This window comes from Sturnus vulgaris, chromosome 8, assembly GCF_052056855.1.
Source record: "Sturnus vulgaris isolate bStuVul1 chromosome 8, bStuVul1.hap1, whole genome shotgun sequence".
NCBI classification, from domain to species: Eukaryota; Metazoa; Chordata; class Aves; order Passeriformes; family Sturnidae; genus Sturnus; species Sturnus vulgaris.
In genome coordinates this window covers 9319456-9339968 of record NC_142250.1, presented here as the reverse complement: position 1 = coordinate 9339968, position 20513 = coordinate 9319456, and the positions used below count along the sequence as shown (strand labels likewise).

Genomic DNA, 20513 nt, shown 5'->3' with positions numbered 1-20513 from the left:
CCCAATTAATGGTGGAAATGATGACATTTCCATGGTCACAGTTCAGCTGAATCTGAAGGAGGCTTCCTCTGAAGCTCTAGTGCTGCTGGCCTGGTTGTGTGTGGCAGCTGGAGGAGTGTGCACTGAAAGGCAGCTCCTGCCACAGACACCACACGTGTCCCCAGCAGCCGTGTGGCCACCTGCTTAGCCTGGTGGCAAAACACCAGTCCCCTGCCTGAGGTCCTCGGAGGGTCCTGGGAGCTTTCCTTTACGTTTGCCACAGCCTGTGGTCATCTCATGTCAGGTTCTGTTTGGCGGAGCAGCACCCAGCCAGTGACAGCAGAGGGACAGAGATGTGACACGGCTGTCACAGCTGGCGGGGCGCGTGGCCCTCAGCGCACACCGCGGGACATCGTCACGTTCACAGCCAGCAGCACGGCGAGCAAGGACACTGGGCAAAGCAAAACTAGCCAGCAAAATGCCCTTTCAGGGCCTGAAACCTGGGGAGGATACCCCTAACTTCCCAGTTAGAGCTCAGATTCCTGCATTCAATTCCTTCTAGATCAGGAAGGCGCAACAATTTTATCCCAGGATCCCCATAAACCAAGGTATTCTACTGAATTTTCTGAAACACTCCAACTGGCAGATTCTGCAATTACACAATCAAATTAACAGTAAAAGTAGTAATTCTCGAGGCTACTTGAGATTCCTACTTTCACTCTCTATAGAAAGGTGCCCAGGAGGCTAAAATATTTTGCTTCAAAAGATAATAATTAACCCACACACACCAAGAAACAAACAAAATCCCAAAACAAAAAAAAAATCCCACTAAGAAAACAAAACAGAACAACCTCAAAAGCCAAAACAACAAAACCCAGCTCACAATTATATAAATTTCTGCACAGCAGTTCAAGCTTAGTTATAATTACTAGCAAAGCACTAAGGATTTAGGAGGCAGCCTGATACTGAAAAAATTACTTTCAAGAAAACCAGGGCTTTTGTTTAACACAGTTCTAGCAGATATCACCTTCTAGCTGTTTTAAAGAATGAGCAGCAACAGGGGAGTTAGCAGCTGGGAAAGGTTTATCAAAAGCTACAAGAATAAGTGCAAGAAAAAAATCAGAAATACTGAACTTTTCATTTCTAATGGAACACATAAAGAATCCCTTATTCTCCTGCCCTTTAAGTTTTACTTTTGAGGGGAATTATCACAAGTCTTGTATATCATGTCAGTGAATTACTTTAATATCCTCCACTGGCAATAACCGTAAATCTTAACAGCTTGAATTACTGCATCTTTCTAGTCATGCTGACTCTCAAGCTGCTCAGTTTTTGTTTTTCTGCTGTAAATGTCAGACAATGAAGCTACAGTATTATTGTTTGTAGGGCTGGAAATTGCTTTAGATCCAAAGATCACAAAGGCCTGACTGAATGAAACAGGCAAACCTACGTGTACAGACACTTCCCTGCTTTGCTGAATCAGGACCTAACATGTTGCAGTACATTGCAAAGGTTCATTATTGCACATTATTAGGCTGGAAATTTCCACAGAGACGTATGGATAACAACTGAGCACGTACAAAGAGCCAAGGAGAGACAGATAATGCACCATGAAGATATACTGAAGACACCTGTATTTGAGTGTTTGCTCTGTATGAAAGCAAATTTTCTCAATAGCACTTCCCTCCCTCCCTCCCTGCCTCCTTCTTATCTCTTCCTGCATCTGAAAATTAGATATTCCAACGGAAAAGCTGGATTGCTGTTATGAACTCAGGCTGCTATGGGGCTCCTGTCAGAACAAAACAGGCAGACCTGAATAAATTTGAAAGAAAAATCCCAGCTCAACCTGCAAAAGAACATCATGACCTCAGCCACCATTATCTCCTTACCAAAACCACAGTTTTAAAAACAAAAGACAGTTTAATACTGGCTTTGTTTTTCAGACAGTCATCAGCCAGGGACCAAGGGATCAATTCCCCCAGGGGAGGCCCAACACCAAGAGCAGTGTAGTGATTGTTTCACTAAAAAAACCTGCACTGAAATAAAAGCTCCAAACCCTGCTTTTCATCCTTGACTGAACCAGCACTTTTCTCCCAGTCTTCCTTTGCCAGTCCATCACAGTACTTCTGTATCCTACAACTACACTATCCAACGGGATAAACAGTGGAAAAATGACATGTGGAGACTTGCTGAGCCATGAAACAATATTTTCTCATGCCAACTGCCAGCACAAAAGCTCTGAAACAAAAGCAGTATCACATGTACCAGGACAGTTTTTACACTCAGCATGACCACCAGAGAAAGGATATCTGCTCGCAGCCATGGCTTCAGACTGATTTTCAACTCCCAATATTATTGTGAAGGGATGAGCATGCCTTGTGTTAAGCATGATACTGCATAGCACGTTTTCAGCACCAAAAACTTTTTAGCATACCTAAATTCAGGCAAACAAATGCAATGTTAGAATAGACAAGAACTGCTGCCTTTGCTGCAGGACACTAACATGCCTTCTGTGAAGACCAAATTCAATTATTAAAGCTCTCTAAATGTGAAGGGTTTTGAAGCAGCTCAAACTTTACCACCTGAAGTGTATTTTCTAATATGGCTGAGTTTAAACCACATAACAAAATCTCATTTTAAAGTGGCAGGAGCCTCTCAGGCACTAGTTTGTTCTGGCCTGCTACACCAGTGTTATACACTTCAGCATTGATTTAGACTCCTGCAGCTCTGGGATTAGAGGCTATTTAGTTAAATGATGCAGCAAAACCAGATGGATCTCACAACACTATTAATAAATGGACTTCATAACCAGCAGCTATTCTTCCTTTCATGTCTTTTTCTACTACAAAGGTCAGGAAAAAAATTTCTTGGGAGAGAAACCACCCCAAGAGAGACCCACAGATGCAACTGTTCACTTCTGAGAGCATTTTTGAAAATGCTCATGAGTTATATAGCCAGAACTGATTCTAATCATACAGACTAATCCACTGTACAAGTGATTTTCTTCAATACTGGATTTTTTTTTTCTTCCCTGCTACAGCTTCAAGATGCAAAATGTGTTTCTGATCCATTTTCTCCTTTAACCACCTGAAAACTCCTCAAAGTGTCTGCAGCCCTCAAAATGCAAGGAGAGTCAGAACTCCCATGTGTCAGAATTTCAGACTCCAGATATTTGCACAGGAGGGGTAAGTTATATATAAATGATAACTAAATAACATGTACCAGACAAGGAAGATGATAGTTCATTGGTCCCTACTCAGGAGTTCAATGATCTGGTGATACTAAATTCAATGATATGGAGTGTTCTCCCCCTATTGACAGGTACTCTGCTGGAGTGATATAACCTATGCTTGCTTATCCTGGGAAAATGAGAAACATGATAAGGAGGGAAAATAAATAAATAAAACACACCAAAAAAGTGCTCCTGAACAGTCATCTATGCCCCAAAAAACTGAGGTAAGAAAAGCACATGGATGTGAAATGGAGGGAAGAAAACAGAAGGTTAGTGGTGACGCTGCTCGTAGCAGAGATCCCCAATAAAATGTCACTCTGAGCTGCGCTGCTTCACTGACTTTTAAGGCACGGGTGGCCACATCTCTGCTGCTGTATGTCCAAAGGAATGAATCCGAACTGGACATGCTGGACAGGATCGTGCAAACATGCAAGCATAGCAACAGTGCCTCTGAAGCCAACTCAGCTGTTGCTTATCTTGTCCCCCAATGCCTCTGGTTTTAGAGGCAGTGTGTACAGTTAATCCATCTAAATGGGAGAGCTTATAACTACAGAGCTGTTATTTTACAAGCCAATCATCTAACCTTCACCTGTATAGAACATGAGGTCAAAGTATAGCTGTTCTTATAGCATAATATTTTTCCTTCATTATAGAAATTCAGGGTTTTTAAGTTCTTGTCTAAGGAACTCAAGGTGATGATCCAGATCATCCAATTTATCCAGAAACTATTCCCTGATAAAACACTGGTACTGCATTGGCTCTTTTCTTGTATTCCAGGCAGCTGCGAGCAGATATCTGGCAGACAACCTCCGTGTGGCTGGCTGACTCTGTGGAGCCTTGAGGGCTCACTGCTGCACAAACCCAGCAGATGGGACCCTGCAGAAGCCAGTGGAAAAGCACCAAGCTCATGCCAGTACATAAGCATCAAGCCCATTCCAATCTAATTCCTGCAAGGCATGTGTGCACTCTCTTCCCAAGGAGCAGGCAGTGCCATACAGCAGGGAGGACTAACTAGTAGGGTGGACAGGAGGACAAACTGTTGCAAGTATTCTTTCCCACAGAAGCCTACAGGATGGAGAACTTCCCCAGACAGATGACTTCTTAAATCCCAGAATAGTCCTGCTTAAATACAACATGACTTGACCTGACTTAGGAATCCCTGAGCCACTTCCTAACAATTATGGGGCAGTCCCATGGAAACAAGAGTGTACTGGGAAACTATTCTTTATTCACACTAGTTACACATATAACTGAGGAATGAGGGTGAACAACAAGGGATTTATTTCTGTCTTCTTTAAAATTATATTATTATTACTGATGACAGGATTCATGTTGCACACAGTCAAATATGACTGTATTTTCCCCCCATTTTACCTAATGACTAGGTCAATTTTCAGAGATGCAATTAAGAAATTCAGCTGCACACAGAGGAAGCCCCTGAATGATAAAATGAAGCCCCTTTCCCACGTGTCTCTACGGAGTCACTTGCCTGCTCCACCACGTTGCCAGGCCTGAAACTGAGTAGAGAGCTCCTGCAGCTGCACCAGGCTGTCCCTGGGACCCAGCAGACATGCCTCTCAGCTGTGACAGTACCTCAGATGTTTCCACACCCTAATGTAACTAAAAGGCCACTGCAGCCCAGAATGGGATCCGATTTGGACACTGAAGAGCCAGCAAAGCAAACACGTGTGTCTGCCTGCACCTGTCAGTATAAATGTCTCCTCAGACTGCTTGCTATTTGTGGGACAGACAAGAGCACCGCACAGAGGGGCAAAGGCAAACACTCGGATGAGTTGTATGGCTTGGGACGTGATTCATCTCTGACCAAGTTAAAATAACATGTTCTGCAATGTCCTGCTACTGAAACCAAAACCAGGTAGAAACTATCTCTAGGAAGGCAACCACATTCATCTGAAGATATGGTGCAAAGAATGAATCAGAGCAGATCTCATCTGCTGCTGGGTGATCTGGCAGATAAGAACCCTCACTGATTCATCTTTTAAATACAGACTGAGGATATATTACCAAAGTATAAACCTGGAGAAGCTCCTGGGATTTTAGCAAACTATTTCAGATTTATGTCAGGATAATGTTACTGAAATCAGTAGCTGGTACAGTTGGAATTACACTGTAGAGAAATCAGATAACAATGACTTTTCCCTGTGCCACAGATTATAATCAGCTGAGCTGAAGCCAGACATGATGACGGACTCTGCCCTTTCTGAGCTGTCTGTAATTTCTGAGTGTAATATGATAATATTGCTGGACAGTCTGACACACCTGGACATTCCTGGGATGCAAGCACAGCACCTAACTCATGGCATACATCTAGCAGAGAGCTGTGAAAGCCACTACTGTGCAAAAGAATGCAGGGCAGATTGTGAGACCTGGTTAATTTAGCTGATTTGATCTGCTACAGTCCAAGAATTTGATCTCAACTGATTTCTTGCCCAGCTAAAGGAATGTCTCCAAGATCTAGACAATGCATGAGGAATATAAGTGTAATCAACACTGAGATCATTATCATTAAATTCTGAGCACTGCACACCATTAGGGAGCATAAAACCATTTCTGTAAATGGTCTTTGCTTCAGGACATGGATCTTAAAAAGCAATACTGTGAAGTGGGAGGTGTCATCGCTTGGGGGTCTCAAAAGGCACCCCCAAGCACCTTGAAAATCCAGGTCTCTTATTTAGGAGTCCAAATATCTAGGCAAAACCATTTTTAGGCAAGTAAATTTGAAATGGACTATCACTGCATATATGTCTTTCATATTAGGTAACTGTTTCCTTACTCAAAAACTAGATCAATCCCACTTACCTTCAGTGAAGCACAATAATAGGATACAATCTAAACCTATATTGATCTAAATACTTGGTGAGAAATAAGCTTACTGCTCAAAGGCTGAGCTTGATATTAAACACCTGAGTTTATGTATCTTCAGTGTTCATAATATATTCTGCAATAATTTATTACAAGGAATGTTCCTCTGCTGCGATTTCAGTTTCACTCTGAAATCAATTCCTAGTCCTGTCTAGAGGCTCATGCCTCCCTGAAAGGAAATACTTAATGTGACAGTGGTGTTCATACCTTTGTCTGTGCATCAACAGCAGCTCCCTGGTTAACCAGAACCTCTGCTACATTGACTCTGTCCTCTTGGGCAGCCAGGTGGAGGGGCGTCAGTCCACTCTGTAAATCAAAAACAACACGTAACAATCTCCAGAGGAGGCACGTGACTACTAAAATGAAAATTCAAGTACCATTAAGACTCTAAACATCCAACTGAATTTAAAGAAGTTACAAATTCCACTTTCACTGTGTAAGGTGCTTTGTAATCACACTCTTGATCTGCAGGAGAGTACAGTTCAAAAGCCAGGAAGATGATGTTTCTTTAAGACAGGGAACATTTCTACATGCAAAGTTACAGGTGGGATAGCAAATTAGAGCACTTTAAGCAAAAGCCATATAGTATTTTTTGCCTCCTAATTTACTTCCTTATAATGAGCAGACTTTAAAAAGCAGCATTGAATCATTGTTTACACTTCTGCAAGTTTTATACATTCACTCAGTTTTATCCTTCCTTACCTTTTACTACTCTACTCGATAATTTTCAGACAAAAAGCCAAAAGAATAAAACTGCATTTCTCTGAGATCAGGCCCATTTCTCTCTGCTCAGGGAGTATACAGACTTGATAGAAAATGAGGACTGATAGTAATTTTCTTCTTCAAAACTTGAGGACCTAAAGATCTATTTAGATCTTTTAAGGATCTAAATGTCCTTAAGACCTCAGAAAACTAAGCAACTTTCTGCCACATAAAAGGAGTAGAAGATAAAATGGGAAGGAGATAGAATCTGCCAAGATGTTTTTAGGAATGTGAAAGAATATCTTTCACTTGCAAATTATGGTTAATTTTCTCTCCTGTTCCTACTGCCTTTAGCACCGAACAGAAGAGCAAGTGGTAGCAGTTGTCACATCAGGCAGAAACATTCACTAAGGTTCCTACCCTTGAACCCAAATCCACATCCGCGGTGCACTCCCTACTAAGGCCAGTTATTTTGAGAGTGTTGCACTGCATTTCACTCCAAGATGCAATCCTAATGATAACACAGCTTAGGTGGCTCACCTTACACAAATAGGTAACAGTAACCAACTATAAATTACCTAATGGAGCCTGGATATTAACTGCCAAACCTTCAAAAACATTTAGTAAGTGCTCAGTATAGGGCTCTGAATATGCAGCTCCAAACCATTTTGTGGGTCCTGAAGAAATAAGTGCTCTTTTTATTCCCACAGCAAAACTCAGAAGTCAGTGGGCTTTAAACATCTGGCTTTGAATGTAGAGGTGCTGTGTTCTGAGGAAATGTGCATCCCTGAGAGAGTTTAGAGGAGCATTACTCCCCAAAGGTGGTGCTATTGGCACAATGAGAAACTGGAGATTACAACTGAACAGATTGAAGGATGAATCAATGTGGCAAGCACTTCAATCATGCTTCCTGTATTACCCTCAGCAGAAAAATGGGATAGCAAATGGATGCAGAACATGTACATGGCAAATTTCCCTGTGGAGATACAAAGTCCGTCCTGCACTGCATAAGCCCGTACACGATTGAGACTTGTGGGAAAAAAAAATTCAACATCTGCAAGAGAAGCTTTCTGAAGAAGCACCCACAAATATTGGAAACTGGAAAGGTAGAAGCAGGAAAACACAGCAGTCCTGTGCAGGAGCACCCACTGCCTCAGAGGATACTGACTCTTCCTACCAGCTGAGAATAAGAAATATTTTCCATGAAAAAAAATTTCTATTTCCTCTTTAGTTCAGCCACACAAAACCATACTGAAACTGCACTTGACAATGTCAAATAACAATGTCTAGTGGAGCATTTAAAGGATTAAGGCCGCACATTTGCTAGAAACATTACTATAATGCAGACTTAATAGCCTATGAATTCACATGTAAACTAAAATACATCAACTTTCCTACCACCAGGAGAAATTACACCAAAAGTCACTGTGGGCTAAGGAAAATACCCTGAGGAGGAAGAATCACTTACATTAAGGAACAGAATCTCGGACAAAGTTGCTATTATGATCCTATTAAAAAAGTCACCATCCCTGAACAAGGCAGCTGTTACCATTAGGGGATAATATTTGTTACCATTCACTGGTACACATTACATTTTTTGTTATAAAATATTATAGCACCAAAATTATTACAAATACAAAAATATTACAAAAAAGTATTTGCACATGGAACAATTGAAAAATGGGCAGGCTTATTCCTAGAGGCTGATAAATGACAGGTACCAGCCCCAGTAGCCCCTGTGGGGCAGAAGGTATTTTCTCTCTGGCCCTGTTTTGGCAGACTAGCATAAATTAATGCTAGATTAATAAATTCCACTGCAGCATGTGTTATCACCAAACCTTGGGCACTACAAAACACAGTTCATTCAGTGTGACACGGCATGCTGCTCTCTGCTAGGAGAGATGATGATATATGTTGAAGCACCTGCAGTGGCTTTCTGCATGTGCAGAATCCCAGTGGGCATAATTTAACTGCCGGGCCCTCTCCTCCTCACCACATTTTTACACAGCCTTAGCCCCAGGCAGGGGGAACACTCACCTTGTTGCTGAGGTTGACATTAGCATTTCTAGAGAGCAGCAGGGACACCATGTCCACGTGGCCGTCCTGGGAGGCGAGGTGCACAGGGGCGATGCCCTGCCTGGTGACAGCGTTGGCATCGGCACCATATTCCAGCAGTGTGGTTGCTATGTCCATCTGGTTCTTCTTGGCAGCTATGTGCAGGGGTGTGTAACCATTCTGCCAACAGAAAGCACTTCATTGTGGGCTGCTCATTGAACAAGGTGATAAATCACTTTTCTGTACCTATCCAACTCTGTGAATAATTATGCCATTAGTTCTAGAATTCCATCAAACACAGTCAAATACAATGTTAACAGGCTGTAGGAACCAATGTATCTGACCCTGACCTTTAAGCAAGCTCTTTTTTTTTTTTCAAAGTACTGCTACAAAGAGGAGGATTCTGAAGTAAATTTTCAAACTTGGGAAAAAATACCTTTTCAGCAAAGGACAATCTATAGAAACAAGAGTTAGAGTTTTGTTTCACAGACATTTATTCATTTGCTTTGTTTTCTTAAATGTACATCAAATCTTTAACAAACAGAAGAGCAGCATGTGTGCTCGTAACTCAGAATAGCTGTTATTGTTTGGGTTTTTTTTCCTATTTCCCAGTGTGAATAAAAGCATTATGTACATGAAATATGGCCTTTCTTGCATTTACCCTAAACCTTACTGACAAAGCTGGTTTTTTTTCCAGATCAAGGGAAAACTGAAGGATACAACTCTAGAGTCATGCATTCCTTATCGTTTTATTCCTTCCAATATATGAACCTAGGGAGCCCACCACTAAAAATAAAAATGCAGTATCTATTGCATGATACAATTTTGTAACTCGAAAAAACAACAGGCAGAAAATAGATAAATGGATATTAAAAATAACTGATCAGCACACAAATACCAAAACTCTGATGGTGGTATGACCAGTTTTTGGTACAAGTTGCAATGACTGTTTAGTCAAGAACCTCCTGTCTTTCAGAAATGTACTAGTCCTCGTTTTCAAGCAAAAAGACAAATGTGCACACATTTGCATGTGACTAAGGGAGAAGGCTGGGGGGATGAGACCCAAACTACATAAACCATTTTGTATTTTTGCATCTCAGATTACCCAGCCCAATAAAATCTACCTAAAGGCACAAAGCATTCACCTGGCTGGGCTGCTCTCTGCACCCACAGGGCAGCAGGGCTGGTCTAAAAAGGAAGGGAAGTCACAAGAGATGCAGAGCAATGCAGGTGTGAGCAAGCAATAAATACACGGGGGCTCACAAATGATTCCAAGAGAGCTTTAGTAGGAACTTGGCAGCAAGAGATGCACAGCACTAGTTTCATGTGGACAAGGTTCTGTAACCTTCAAAATTCAATTCAGATTCAGTTCAGGTCTTGGATACTAAGGTATCTGAAAATGACACTCAGGAAACACAGTGCCACAATCAATAAAGGAAGCACATGGCCACTGATTTTTCACTTTGAAGATAAAGGGCTTCAGGAAAAACAAACAATTCTCTCCCTTAGACTTCCTGCATGATACTGCAATGTGAAACAACCACTGTCACACAAGAACCTAATAAATCCTAAATACTACATACTAAATCCTGCGTATCTGCTAACACGTAACTCCTTTAAATGGAGCTCTTATGACATTATATAAAATAACAAATGCAGCTTCCAAGCCTTTTCCTCAGAAATAGGCATATATAGCTTTCAGTGAAATGGAGAGCAGCAGGTTGCCAAGAGAAGGCAAAAAGAGAGCTGAATAATAAAAGATGAAATTCAGCTCAGTCCCAGTCTGCATCTTATCCCCATAAGGGCAGCACTCTGTCACTATGCATATATGGAGAAAGGAACAGAGAAGTTTAGAAGGAAGGGTATTGGATTATTCTGGTTGCCATGGAAAGGAATGGAAAAAGGGAAAACGGTTGATGAAGGGACAGAGGAAAACTAAGACTTTGGGGATGGTGGCAAGGAAGAAAATCACTGTAAAGTGGATGCCAAATGCAAATTAGGGATAAGCCGCATGTGCAGTTGGACATAATTTTTGCCTATGAAAGAGAATGGCTCATCAGAACTACTGTACCACTGCACTGTACTCTGACACGCCCATTTCCCATACCCTGTCACTTACCACTCTTCAAGACAAATTTTGCTGGGCTTGGCTAATGAGCCACTCTTAAGATCAGTGTTAAAGACAGCGGTGTCACAGGAAAGGCAACTACTGATGAAACTAACTGTGGAGCCAGTGATGAGATATGACATAACATTTATTTACTGGACCACATTTACAAAAGGTACAGGAAATCATCTGCTGTTACCAACATCATCTTTCGGATGAGTGCACAGTGGGTGCCTGAAGCAACAAACATGTTATGGTGAATTTTATTTAGTATTGACACTGCTAGCTGCTGCTGTGGCTCATTTGCTGCAGAACACTAACAAACGCTTTCTTTTAGGCACACTTACAGCTGGCACTTGGAGGCCTGAAGTGGCAGCTGCAGAACTGTTCTGTTACTGATGGGGAAGCTAAGATGACCCGACACATGAGTTTGTGCAATGCTGTACCACAGTCTATAGGGCTTCCAGCTTGGTTTGGACTCCTAAGCCCTTGGCAGAGGCTGCTGCAATCCCTGCCCCTACAGGATGCACAGCTCCCACTGGCAGCTTTTTTTAGTGAAAACTGGGTCAGTGCCTTCTCATCCTCTTTAGAAGGCCCTTTCTTCCCCCCAGTGGCATTTAAGAGTGCTGTGCTGCAGCAGTGAAAGATCAGAGATCACTCCAGTTGCCCCCCTGGGGCACAGCTCTGGCAGATTGCCACTATCGACAGTATTGATTTTAAACAGCGCCATTGCTGCTGGCGTCCATGTTTATTTAACTTCCCCCTCCTTGCACTACAAACTCTGGGACCTACCATGCATGGCACACTCCATCCTCTCCTTCAGCCATGCAGAAGGCCTCCAGTGCTGTGGCTGCACTCAGCCATGTGTGAGAGAAAGGCAGTCAAGGAGCACTGCCCATCTAACTACAATACCGGCTTTTCCATTAGCTGTCCTTTCTCCACAGGGTTGTTTTTTCTTTTTTTTTGCAGTGATTTAAGGAAATTATCTGGGTTATTTCAAATGAGGTATTTACATTGCACTTAACCTGCTTTAACCTACATATGTTTCCACCCTGTTTTACCTAATCTTCCTGTTCAAATATCAATTATACTTTGATTGATTATAGTATTTATCCATCCCAGACTTAAAATCGAGATCCACAAAAGGAATAGTTTAAGCTTCTCTAAATTCTCTTTGTTTTGTGCACTACCAGAATAAATTTACATATTTATTCTTTCATAGCCTCTGCAGAGCTGTGACTAGTTTTATTTCTTGCCAGTCCATTTATGCTGGGGTAGAAGTATTGTGAAGCACATGAATAATTACATATATTGTGCTGAGAAACTTATCTCACCTCAGATGTCATCCTGTGGCACAAACAGAAGTACCCCTTTATAGTGGGGCTTTAACCCCAAGCTTGCTCTGCACAGATCTTAAGATGCAATAATACAAAGTTAGCTAGCTTGGAGAACTCACTGAAGAGACTGGACAAATGAAAGCAAGGCTCAGTACTTACTGAGACTGAAACTGGTGATTTAAAGTGTTTCTGCATCTTTATTTGCTTTTTTAAATTGCTATTTTATTCACCTGCAGGATTATTATAGCAGCTTTATGTGGATGGGAGACATTAACAAATAAGGTTCACTGAGCCTCTTGTAACTGCAAACATACACAGCCTAAAAAGAACAGGGGTAGACAGGGAATGAAACGACTCCCCCAGAGTGGCCAGTACTTGTACCTTGGCAGAGGCGTGAGGTGAAGCTCCCTGGTCCAAGAGGAGGAGGGCCACTTTTTGATTATCGTAGTGTGCAGCGACATGCAGTGGTGTTAAACCGCTCTAAAAACACATGCAGAACAAACAAGTGCTGTTACAGACTCTCTCCAGGGGAAACTCAGGGGTTTGGAAAATTCCAGTAGATAAGGTGAAAAACCACATTTGTTACTCATTCATGCATCCAGAGTCTTTGGGAACTTTTAAAATCAAAAAATAAAACAAACTTGGAAATACTTCCCGAGCTGTGAAAGCCCCATTCACTTTTCCCAGGGAAGGTGAATGGAGAAGCACATATCTGTGCTGCCCCCAGGTTAAGGAGGTCACACCCTTGGCAATGTTTTCCTTTTACTGCAGTGGATAAGTAGACTGCCCCTTGGATCTGTAAAAATCCAAGGTGGGCTGGTTTAAAAAGCTTGAGGTCTGATTGACCCTTGCCCCCCACCCCCCATCATGAGACGTGGAGAAGCAGAGCCAGCTACCCAAATGCTCTGATCAGGACTGTAAATAGTCTGGGTAGGAACACAGGGGAATGGTTTGTCTCCATCCCCCTTGATGTGAATCCAGACCACATCACTTTGTTGTCAATTAACGACAATAAAGTCACTTTGTTGAGAGTTTGCTGGCTCTTGGCAGCCCCAGCAGGAACTGGAATACCACATGAAACCAGTTAAACCCAGGCTGTGGATACTAGTGTGATGGTAAGTAGGAAGGAGGACATTAATAAAATATTATCTGGTTTGAGATATTTGTTGTGGCAGTGGCTTCTTCTGTCCTACCTTTCCAGAAGCATCAGGAGATGCATTCTTCTGAAGCAGGAGGTTGGCTACCTCAATTTTCCCGTACTTTGCAGCCACATGCAGTGGAGTAAATCCTTTCTGTAAGAGAAAGCAACATAGCAGTCCTGGGCACTCTTTCTCAAGGCAAGGTTTGTCTCTGATCTTCAAGGACGCAGCTGCTTACATCTACCCCTTTATGTAGTCCTGAGTATAGGCAGCAAGTCTGCAGATTCCCAACTGCCCTGTGGGGTCTGGAGTCCCTTACCTTGCAAGGCAAAGCACTATCTATGTCAAACAAGGGAAGAGTCGGTTCCTTTCTTCACACTAGGAAACACCCAAGGACAAGCCACCTGGAATTTCTGCCCTGCATTCCTTCAATTCCAAGAAAATGCATGTCTGATCACTGGAATGTGTTATACATCAGGTCCTGAGGTACAAGCGTGAAGCTTGTACCCTTTTAATAAAATGTAGCTCACACACTGTATGTGTATATGACTCTTGTAGCGTTTAATTCACAAGCAGCCCTTGCTACAGGTATGTTCTATGATTCAAGCTGTGACTCCTGCAGCTTGCTTACCTTGGTGATGATAGACAGAGATGCACCATGATCCAAAAGAACAGAAGCTACATCTTCATGCCCTTCCCGAGCAGAAAGGTGCAGGGGTGTGTAGCCTGATGTGGTGGCTGCATTGGGCGATGCTCCCTGCTGCAGCAGCTGCTGCACAATGTCTGCTTTTCCCAGGCGGGCAGAAATGTGCAGTGGCGTTTGGTCATCCTAAACACAGAGGGAACAACACAGGCCTGCATGAGAAAACTGTGCCTCACATTGGGACACAAAACATTTGCCCACATTCTGTCACTTTTCAAAATTGCAGACAAGCGTTAATTCCACTGACGTCTTAGCTAGTGAATGTTGGACACTGGCTTTCTCTGTGTCATATCATAAAGATACCTTGCTGTTTGTTAGTGCATCACAAAATATTCCAGAGAGTGGCATAATCCATAAAAGTTAATAAATTTATCAGTTTTCTTCCTTATCTGGATTTGCCTCACTTTGCTTTGCAGACAAACAAACAGGCTTAAAACAAAGTCAGTGCATAATTCTATTCCTCACATCTTGATGTCCTTTATGTTTCACAGAAACATTTAATAGCTCAATCAATTATTGCCTGGAAACTTGCATAAAATATCATAATTTTCGTGCTTTTTTGACTGGTGAATGATTGTTCAGCCTTTTGCAGTTACCTTTTCCATAGATGTAACTGATGATAGACCATGGTGTGGAAATTAATTGTCACTTTCTACTCCTCATACAGAACACAATAATCTGAATGATTTTAAGTATAGGTTAAGTATAGGTTCTCTGTTTATGAATTGCATGATTTATATATTTTCCTTCAATGAAAATATTAGGCTGTTGTGACCTTTTTCTGAGCATTTAAGAGATAATTTCTCACCTCGTCATTATTTGGTTTGTACAATCTTTGGATTAAGCACACCATCACAACAGTGTGGCCAAGCATCTTTCTCTCCCCATTTTCCCCTGCTGAATTTTCTGCCGTTCAAGGACTTCTACCCCATGTCCCGCAGTTCTGGGCTTCTGCCCTCCAAGAGCAATTTTACACCTCTGCATTTAGGATGGGAGCATTTATAGTCCATCCAGGATATACATGCTGCTCCTCTGCAGGGCAATTCTACTCTGACTGAGGGAGTACCTTTGTGGTTCTTAAATGATTCCAGTTTGTGCCTGTTTCCCACATTTCTCCCAGCTGATGTTACACTGGTGTATAATCTACTGCTTGCATTTTGTTGTTATTTATGATAACAAACTGATCACAGGCAATGGCAATTTGCACAAATTAAATCATTCTGTGAATTTGCTCAGAAAATATTTGCATGACTGCTTCTGAGCATGAGCTGTTCACATTCAAGACAGTCTTTGGAGATTTACAAACCACATGAACCAATTCTATTGTCAGGCTCCTTGCAGATATAAAGTGTATCAGCTATAAATATTTAGACAGAGTTCCTTATAAGTAGATAGTCTTAACAGCAAACTTACTTATGACCAAATTCACAGATAATTTCACAATGAAAAATACTTCAGGGTTTTTTTGTTTTGTTTTGTTTGGTTCTTTTTGTTTGGTTTGGGTTTTTTTTGGGGGGGGGGTTTGTTATATCAATTTTATGACCATTTGGGGAAAAAATATTTCCTGAGCTTACCTATTAAGACTGCTATTTATTGCACTCATTTATCTCCTTGCCCTGCCTGCTTCCTGGAACTCTTTGATTTCCATAATTTTGTGTGTTTCTTAATGCGTCTTGACCATTTCTTTTTCCTCCACCCTTACCCTCCTTAACTGCAATTGTTTCTATAGGATCTGTTCCTTCTTTCCAGCCCTCTGCTACATCCTCTCACTGTGCCTCCTTCCTTTAGGTGCTGTTCTTTAGAAGTCTAACTATTTTTGAATACATGCAGGCTGTTAGGGACATGACAGGAGACACCAGAAGCCAGGGGTTTCCAGTTCTGCTGAAATAAAAGCATATTTGAGGAGCTCCTCTCCCTCCTTAAGTCCCACTTCAAAACAAAACTCTTCAAACACATGATAACTTATATTAAAAAGTGGGATGGTATCAACCAGACATCTGCCCTGTCTCTGAGAGATCGATCACTCATGGCTACAGTAAGAGGGTACACAACATAGTATCAGTGGGCTTGGCTTCACCTCTTCCTCATCCTGAAGGACACACACAAGATAAATGCGAGTCCTTGCTTTGTCCAGCACAGATCATCCAGGTAGGTTACACCTGGGCCATCTCCTCACCTTGGCTTTTGCCTCCACCTGGGCTCCGTTCTGTACCAGGTGTCGGACGACCTCTGTCTGGCCAGCCCTGGATGCCATGTGCAGCGCTGTCTCTCCTCTCTGCATGCAGCAGCAAAAACAGAACAGAATTAAAAACACACTGCAGGAAGAACAAACACCATCATGTTTCATAAACACAGAAATACCAGTGACCCAGTTCAGAATGATCTCCACTAGAAAACCCTGCTGTAGTTGTCTGTAAGATATAAGATTAAATCAATATTTGACCTGTCACTGTGTGCTGCAAAGCAACTTATTGCAGGGTCAGTTTCCCAACTCAATAGTGCCTTTGTCATTATTTTTTGCTGAAAAGAGACAGAGACAATTTTTATATTACTAGCATTTCATTAGCAATGTTAGAAATGTTGTCCTTTTAAATAGAGCTGAATTTAGTAAAAAATGTATTTCAAATTTTGTATATTCAGGCACACACATATTTGGCTTTCCTTCTGTAATGTCTTATGCCTCTACTAGCATCTGTTATCTGACAAGCACTCATGCAGTTGAACGAGAAGGAAAAAAAAATCATGACTGAGTGCATTCATCTAAAGCTTCATGGACTTAATGAAAGACAAATCCAAGGAAATCAAAACAATTCAGGAGGGAAAGTAGTTTCTACATTTTTTGGGTATCAATATGTCTTTAGGTACAAATACCTGCTAATTAACAACAGGTGTTGCATATTTATGTAATTTAATAAAATTAGCAGGTGAAGACTTTTACAAAATACTGTCTTCTAGCTGTACCTGTGCATGGAAAGCGAAAAGAATGCCAAACTGTTAAAGAGAATCAACAAGCTTCTGCTTCTCTGCCACTTCCCAGCTTTCAAATACCCATGTAAGAACAAGTTCAGTTTTTACACATGCCCCAGGAGCCTTGGGGCACTCAGCACACAGCCAGCAGAAGAGTGAGCTCGGATGGCTGGATGGACACAGGCAATATGTCCCCACAATCTGCTGCAATCTGTTGAATTTTCCTTAAATGGTAGGCCCCCCGGGTCTTGGAAAAAGAATGCTCAACAGTCAAGCACAGATCTCAAAAACTACATCTGAGAAGCTACAGCACGTTCTCATTCTTTACTTCAGAAAATCAAGAGATTAGAGCCTGTTTAGGGTCAGCCCCTCTGGAAATCTCCTCAACCTGCCAAGCATCTCCCAAGTAGGAGTCAGCAGGCTGCACTTTCCCATGACTCCAGCACAAGCCACAGGTGCTATGGAGGTGGATGGTGGACAGCAGAATTAGGCACTTGATCCCAGTACTGCTCTCAGGTATTATCACACATTATTATCCCAGTCTTGCTGTGCTGAAAGGAAACCTGTGACTCACCACATTGGTAGTGTTGGGGGATGCTCCATGATGCATTAGCTGTGATACAATATTTACATGTCCCATGAAGGCAGCAACATGGATTGGAGTTAGGCCCGACTGAAAAACAGACCAGAGTCCAATTTAAATACCTACTTCTATATCCCTTTACTAGAATGCCATGAGGAAAACATAAATTTTTCTAAAGCAAATAAACTCAGCTGCTTGCTCTTCTGAGAGGGCTTTATCTTCTTAAAACTACATAGATGTGCTTAAATGAAAGGGCACACAGAATTGGGAACTCCTATGAGTGTGGCTCATGAGCAAACACATAAATGGCCTAGGAATTCAGTAGTTCTTCATCAACAAAATCAACCATAGCTAAGCACGATAAGATTAGGTTTTTGCTAAATAGCATCTTGAAACAGGAAAAAAAAAAGATAGAAGCATTCCTGGTACAAAGGCAAGGATTTCTGAAACATTCAGCTTATGCAAAAAAGATCAACATCATGAATCTGCACCACTGCCCATACACAGGATATGAAAGCCCAACTGGAGAGAAAGAGATGGAGAGAGGAAAAAAGGGAGCAGTCATTCAGCAGGGCATGACCTCAAGGATTTTGCTTTAAAAATCCGATCAGTAGCTAATATTTCCCCACCTAGAATCACCCTAAAGCCTCTTCACAGCTGCTTCTGCAGAGCTGTACCAACAGTCAGCCAGAGGCTTCAGAAGGGTTGGCTTGGTTTTGCTACCAAGAAAAGGAGAAAGCTCAGTGGATCTCTGGAAATCCCCATGACTTAGGCAGCTTCCCCACAGATACGTACAAGTCCCAGAGGGCTGAAGAATGGAAAATGCTTATCTTTCTTTCTCATGCAGAACAGCAAACATGAGTAGGAAAGCAGAATAACTGGCTGAGTGTGTTAATTCTTTTACCTGTTTCAAACAATTTAGTAAATGCTCTTAAAAGTTTTTAAATGCTGGTCTGGAGCTACATGAACAGTAGCCAGGGCAGACTCTTCTCCCTCAAGCAAGCCAGGAAGGATCTGACTGGTTTGCTGCTGAACTGTTAGAACAACCCCACAGACATTAAATCAAACTCTGTTTTGTGGAGATGAACTATTCCCCATTGCACCTTGTTTAATCCATGGAATTCCCTGTCATTTTCTAACATTGCACAGTGGTCACACATTCATATATATGTGATCTTTCCTCCTCTCCTAACTTGGCACAATATACATACGGAGATTAAAATTCCCATAGGTACTTAATTAATCTCAGAATTGTTCCAAGAACTGGGCACAGACTATCTCATGCTGACTGAAGTGACAGCATATTGATTTCTGTCTATCTGATTTGTGATGTCCCCTGATGGTGGGAGAATATAACTTCTTTGTGGAAAGCCAAAACAAGGCCTGAATTAAACCACCTTTTAAAACAGGACTTGAGTGAAGCACAGTCTTCACCTCCATGTCTCTAAGAGAGCAAATTTCATCCTCAGTACATTAAATTACAGACAAAAAAAATTGGCAGAAATGGTTTAGAAAGGTTTTATTTTGTTATATTTCACTTGTCATTCTCACTGTAATCCCAATATATATCAGTTGTTTATGATTCATTAGGGCAACTAAATTTATTGTTCAGTTTTATTATAATATCTAATTGACAATAATTGCTGACTTAATTGGTCCATGCTCTTTCAGAAATATTGAAATATTAATCAGTACAGTTACAATGAATTTTGTAGGAAAAGCAAAGACAAGCATGGAAAGACCATTTCTTACCTCAGTTACAGCTTGAATTGATGCACCGTGCTTTAGAAGGAGTTCCATTACTTTTATTCTGTTCTTCTTGCAGGCAATGTGAAGAGGTGTGAAACCATTCTGGAAATGAGAAAAAATGCACTTTTTGATGCCTCATGTCATTAAAAAATAGAACTGATTATGGAATTCACATAGAAGATCTTTCCGTTTTAGAGGAACAACTCCCAAATTTATTTTGGCATTACTACATTTTTCATGTAATATAAAGTAAAAATTTGTAAGAAGATAAAGATCTATTTAATATATCCAGTTTTAATTATGAAATACATTGCGCACTCCAACAATTAATTTATTTTAAAAAATCTAAATTCACGCAGAACTAGCAAACCCTTCTCTTTTGCTTACCATATTAACTTTTAACTGGCTAGGGTTTTCTGCTGGAGTTTTTAGGGAATTTGGGATGAGTTTTTGTGGTTGATTTTCCTTCAGCCTCTCAGAACCGCTGGTAAAAAAAGCACTTTACCTATTATGGGCTCTGGAATTTACATCTTCTAAGCTATTTTTACTACTTTTTTGTTTTGGGGGTTTTTTCCATTCATTACCTGCCAGCTTACTGCAACTACAAGTATTTCACCCCTTCCTTCAAAAAAGATGTGTGCAATGGAATGAATATTAGAACTACCATCTTATTTAGTGTGAGATGATACCACAGAAAAAAGTAAATCAGGAAAATAGACTGTCCAGAGCACCCATGTCTGGTACAGTAACATAAGAACACTGAATGCTGATGCTGCTTGGTACAAAAGAGCCTCTGCAGAACATTCTGAAAACAACTGGCAGAGCTGGTCTCTCACATCTGATCAAAATTATATTTTTTTTACCTGCCATATAGTAAAGAATATCGTATGTTTTCATGATGTGAGGTCCATGTCATTGTTCCAGTGTAGCAGCTCTCACCCCTCTCTTTGGCAGTGGACAATGTCCAGGGCAAGCTCAGGTGTGTTTCATATATGCATATGCATATTCATAGCTTGACCACAGACACCTGAATACAGGTTGATCATACACAAAAAGCACAGGGGCTGAGAGAAGGAA

General features: G+C 41.4%; 1 protein-coding gene across 11 annotated transcripts in view; it reads right to left on the bottom strand.

Moving 5' to 3' along the window:
* The window catches only part of ANK3 (ankyrin 3), a 293933-nt gene that overhangs the window by 86808 nt on the left and 186612 nt on the right, over positions 1 to 20513 (bottom strand). For all 11 annotated transcript variants that reach the window (XM_088168802.1, XM_088168803.1, XM_014882314.2 and 8 more), the window contains exons 11-18: positions 19440 to 19538; positions 17679 to 17777; positions 16314 to 16412; positions 14066 to 14263; positions 13489 to 13587; positions 12677 to 12775; positions 8834 to 9031; positions 6302 to 6400 (exon numbers count right to left, since the gene is read on the bottom strand). In XM_088168802.1, the coding sequence (XP_088024928.1) occupies positions 6302 to 6400; positions 8834 to 9031; positions 12677 to 12775; positions 13489 to 13587; positions 14066 to 14263; positions 16314 to 16412; positions 17679 to 17777; positions 19440 to 19538 (990 nt within the window). The remainder of the gene's footprint in view (positions 1 to 6301; positions 6401 to 8833; positions 9032 to 12676; positions 12776 to 13488; positions 13588 to 14065; positions 14264 to 16313; positions 16413 to 17678; positions 17778 to 19439; positions 19539 to 20513) is intronic.